The sequence below is a fragment of the Berghia stephanieae genome, chromosome 6, assembly GCF_034508935.2.
Source record: "Berghia stephanieae isolate SIO BIC M18660-M18661 chromosome 6, UCSD_Bste_1.3, whole genome shotgun sequence".
In the NCBI taxonomy this organism is placed as follows: Eukaryota; Metazoa; Mollusca; class Gastropoda; order Nudibranchia; family Aeolidiidae; genus Berghia; species Berghia stephanieae.
This window is the reverse complement of record NC_088365.1, coordinates 18,322,487-18,327,486: the sequence shown is the minus strand read 5'-3', so window position 1 is coordinate 18,327,486 and position 5,000 is coordinate 18,322,487. Positions and strand designations below refer to the sequence as shown.

At 32.1% G+C, this 5,000-nt stretch overlaps 1 protein-coding gene across 1 annotated transcript in view; it reads left to right on the top strand.

Moving 5' to 3' along the window:
* The window catches only part of LOC144974600 (uncharacterized), a 47,313-nt gene that overhangs the window by 8,478 nt on the left and 33,835 nt on the right, over positions 1–5,000 (top strand). Inside the window, exons 5-7 of the mRNA XM_078917621.1 lie at positions 1–35; positions 1,415–1,530; positions 3,280–3,483. The exon at positions 1–35 is cut by the window's left edge and continues 104 nt beyond it. Of these exons, the coding sequence (XP_078773747.1) occupies positions 1–35; positions 1,415–1,530; positions 3,280–3,483 (355 nt within the window). The remainder of the gene's footprint in view (positions 36–1,414; positions 1,531–3,279; positions 3,484–5,000) is intronic.

The following is a 5,000-nucleotide window of genomic DNA, read 5'->3' as shown; positions in this document are numbered from 1 at the left end:
AATGACAAATGCAATAGCAATCCATTCAAGAAAAGGTGAGTTTTCCCATCACGAGTGAGCTTTCAAAATTAGCTATAGAATAACTGCAATGAATGCAAAGTTTGGTAATTCCATTCAGGTAAATACAAATATAATTATTTTAATTTAATTTTAGGCCCGATTACATGCATTCATGTGCACACTATATACATTTCACGACTAATAATAATAATAATAATAATAATAATAATAATAATAATAATAATAATAATAATAATAATAATAATAACAATAATAATAATAATAATAATAATAATAATAATAATAATAATATATAATAATAATAATAATAGAAATAATAATATAATAATAATAATAATATAATAATAATAATAATAATAATAATAATAATAATAATAATAATAATAATAATAATAATAATAATAATAATAATAATAATAATAATAATAACAAAATTTATTATAATAGGAATAATAATAATTATTATTATTAGTTTTATTATTATCAATATTGTTGTTATCATTATTATTGTTATTATTATCGATATAATAGTGATAATAATAATGAAAATTTAATATACTTGATAGAAATTGTTATTGTTGTAGTGGTTGTAGTAGTATATATTAGTAGTAGTAGTAGTAGTAGTAGTAGTAGTAGTAGTAGTAGTAGTAGTAGTAGTAGTAGTAGTAGTAGTATAGTAGTAGTAGTAGTAATAGTAGTAGTAATAGTATAGAGTAGTAGTAGTAGTAGTAGTAGTAGTAGTAGTAGTAGTAGTAGTAGTAGTAGTGGTAGTAGTAGTAGTAAGTAGTAGTAGTAGTAGTAGTAGTAGTAGTAGTAGTAGTAGTAGTAGTAGTAGTAGTAGTAGTAGTACCATCATCATCATCATCATCATTATATGAATCCTTGTCACGAGCTCAGCCCTACATTTTCAAAAGTTGATCCAGTAAATGATAACGACAACAAGAAAGAAATCTTTATCATATACTAAACGTCAATAGTTGATGGAGTCTTCAAAACAACAATTACCTTTTCTGAATTTTGTCTTTTCACAATACGCTTCAACAGTCGTAACGTCACTTCCGTCATAATGACGCATGGTAACTTAGTTACTCGCTCTAAACTATCGGAACAATGGCGGACGCACTTATGAAATATTTCTGCGACGAGCATAAAAACGTATCCAGAGGAAAAAACATTATAAATCTGATGTTTTGACTTTTACACATTCTGATCACAAGACATATGAAAAGTTCTAGCCAGCATGAAGAATAAAAAGTCCAGATTTTCTTTGTTTAGAACCACGATGGCCGCCGTTGCTGGGCGACATGACATCACACTATTGAATCCAATTGCAGTCTATAAAAATAACTTTCAATATCTATATGAACAATATTTCCTTTGTCTGTCACTCTAGCTTCGCGAGATACAACTTAGATTCCAACTACTGTCGCAACCCTGACAACAGTGGAGCGCCTTGGTGTTACTATAACGAACGTTGTTCTTGGGAGTTGTGTGACGTTTGTAATGAAAGTGAGTTGCTATTTCAGCCTTTCCAAATAATTTCCTTCATTGAGGAACCTGAAATATTGAATTATGAGAACCACCAACACAACTATTTATTTTCTCAAAGTGAATAAGATTAAAGATTTATTGAATGTGAATCCATATAAGTATTTACGGTGCAACGTGGGTGTATCAATATTGCTTTTATCAACACCACGTTTCATTCGACATGACATTACATTTTCGTTTTTTGTTTTTCTTTTTGTTTTTAATATATAAAGATTAAAAAATTAAAGTTAAATTAAACTTAAATTTTATCAACAAAAATTCACCAGCGGATGGTTGTATCGGCATATTTATCGATATTGGCATTAAATCGTTCGAAACAAAACAACAAGATAATTCATAATTGGTTAAATACCCGAAACGTTCATTTGATCTGTTTTTGTAATTAAATTGAAGCTTACATTCAGCTTCACGTTATTATTTATTTCTTCGAGCTTCGAGCAGCAACATTTACACATAATTGATTAAGGATATCCAGCTGTGAGGTAAAATTACAACTGACAATCATTAAAAATGCAGATATCCAGCTTTGGGGTTTAATGACAGCCAATGACAATGCAAAGATTCCGTCATCATTTATTGATCAGACCAGTGACGTCATCATTAAATTATCAGTTAACATCATTGTTGCCAATGTGTGGAGAATGTGTGATGTGTGGTCAAGTGAGGCTATTGCACCATCTGACTCAGAGTCCAGTCATGACGCCATATTTTGAATTGAGGAAAAAACTGCCACTAATGATTATCCTTACACTGACATCCCACAATTTTTGTATTTATTTCAAATTTCATTGTCTATATTTTCCAACTACACGTTTTTATATTTCACTTTTCTAAACTGCATTACACAGTTCCTCTCCGCCTTCCGTCTTTTCACTTAATTAACTGCGCACCTTTTAGAAATATCTTTTATTCTATTTTAATTCGTGCTTCCTTAGAAAGGAGTATACTATTTCCTGCCCATCAATGTTTTGTTTATTTAGATATCTTGACAACGCCACAACCACACTATCTCATTCATCTGTAGTGTTTCATTCATCCTGTTTTGTTGATAAAGGGGAGACCCGATACGTTCATTTGATCTGCTTTTGTAATTAAATCGAAGCTCATTCATCTTTAGTGTTTCATTCATCTGTTTGTTGATAAAGGGAATCCAAAGCTCATTGATCTGCTTTGTAATTACATCGAAACTGACACTCAAATTCACATTGTTATTTATTTTGAATTGACGACAAGAGATATTCTTTTATCAAGAGCCAAAAATCTAAAACTTTATATCTGCATACTTCTGAACTTTAAATTCCCTTTTTTATTATTATGTCTATATTATTAAGTTATTTACTAGATATAATTCCAGATTATCAAAACTTTGAAAATTATTAAGTTATACTTTTCTTGTCTTTTTAACTTGGCTTAATGTTCCAACTCATTTCCACTTTAATATGCCTAACATTCCACATTGACCCAAGCCTAAGTACACAAATCAGGTCTGAATGCATAACTCAATTATTGCCCTGAATTAACATTGTTGTAATGGGTAATATTTTGCGTTGGTTTGAGGGAATTTCTATTACAAACAATGGGCCCATCATAATTTGGATTATCAGAACTTCAGCTAAGTGCACGTTGACCGAAACCATTCTCACTGATTTACTCTTTATTAAATGTACAATTGCAAATTTTCACCTTTTTTTTTTCTTCCAACCTTAGACGTTCCCCATTCCGCTCCAAATATTGTAGAAATGAAGTGTAAACCACCCTCAGTTCCCGGTGACGCAGTCATGCATAGTCGTCCTAGGTCTTCATACAAACTTGGCGAAGTAGTGACCATGAGATGCAATCGAAATAAGTTTTTCGTGACTACTACATGTCTAACCAATGGTGACTGGTCCCGTGTTGGGTATGCTTGCACAGGTAAGATGTTACACTTAATTCATTATTGTTACAGAAAAATTTCAGTTCAGAATGTAATTAACAAAATAAATGTTGTAAAACTGTGCCTCCTTTGGGTCCTAATGGATTATGACTACTAGGCTTGGCCAAAGAAAGACAAAGCAAAGCAAAGACCAATTTCTAAGGACTTGACTCGCGTCGCCAAATGTGAAAGAGGGGGGGGGGGGGGGGGGGGGGGGGACGGGTAATCGAATCAGGAACCTAAAGGTCTGAAACCGAATTTCATACTTCAAGACCATAATTCGCAATTACCATAATCAACATCATTCATCCTCTAGATCACTTTACTATGAAAAAAAAACGTTTAAATAATTTTAGCAAGAAGACTCGTCCTTCAAATATTGATCAATAAAAGAATCGCTCATCATATTTACATGTTTACATCATATTTACAGGATCGATGGCAGACTGTCGTGGTGAATGGTGTTCAGTCAAAACAAGTTTTACAAAATTTTGGAGTGCCACAAGGCTCTGTTCTTGGCCCTGTCCTTTTTACTGTATATATGCAGCGACTTTCTAGTGTGATATCCAGATTCAATCTGAGTTATCATTTTTATGCAGATGATACGCAAATATATGATTCAGCACCACTTAGTAATTTACAGTTCTTAATACAACAAATTACGAGCTGTTTTAATGAGATTAAATCTTGGATGTACCACAATAAGTTAAAATTAAATGATAGTAAAACTGAGATTTTAATGTGTGGAAGACCGAGTATCCTTAAACAGGCAAATAAATCACTAATTACTCTCGGAAATAGCACAATAGAATTTTCAAATAAAGCAAAAAACCTTGGCGTCATCATTGATAAAGATCTTTCCATGACAAGCCACGTGAATAACACCATACAATCTATGTACATAGAAATGAAAAAAATAAGCAAAATTCGTAATTTAATACCGAAGCATATAACAGAACTTTTAATTAATTCCTTGGTTTTATCTAAATTGGACTATTGTAACTCCCTTTGGGCGAATTTAACTAAAGACAAAATTAGCAAACTTCAGGTTGCTCAAAATAACGCAGCCAGGCTCATTGTACGCAATAACAAAAAATACCCGTCAGCAACTCTTCTTCTCCGTGAGTTACATTGGCTTCCTGTTGAAAAAAGAGTTGCCTATAAGATTTGTACTGTTGTCTACAAATCCCTGAGCACGAACAGTCCCTCCTATATTAAAGACCTTCTAAACATATATGTCCCCAATAGAAACTTGAGGTCAAGCAATGACCAATCAATCCTTGTCAAACCTAAGCCATTGCGTAAAATAGGTGAACAGTCTTTTCAATTTTCGGCCCCCATTTTTGGAACTCTCTCCCGTCACACGTGAGATGCTCGGATTCGTTGACAACGTTCAAATCTCGCTTAAAGTTTTATCTTTTTACGTCATAATGTTGCAATATTATTTTCATATTTTGTTGTTGTTAAATTGAATTCGTATCACGTTTCCTTCACACTTGTCTCACTGTAATATGTT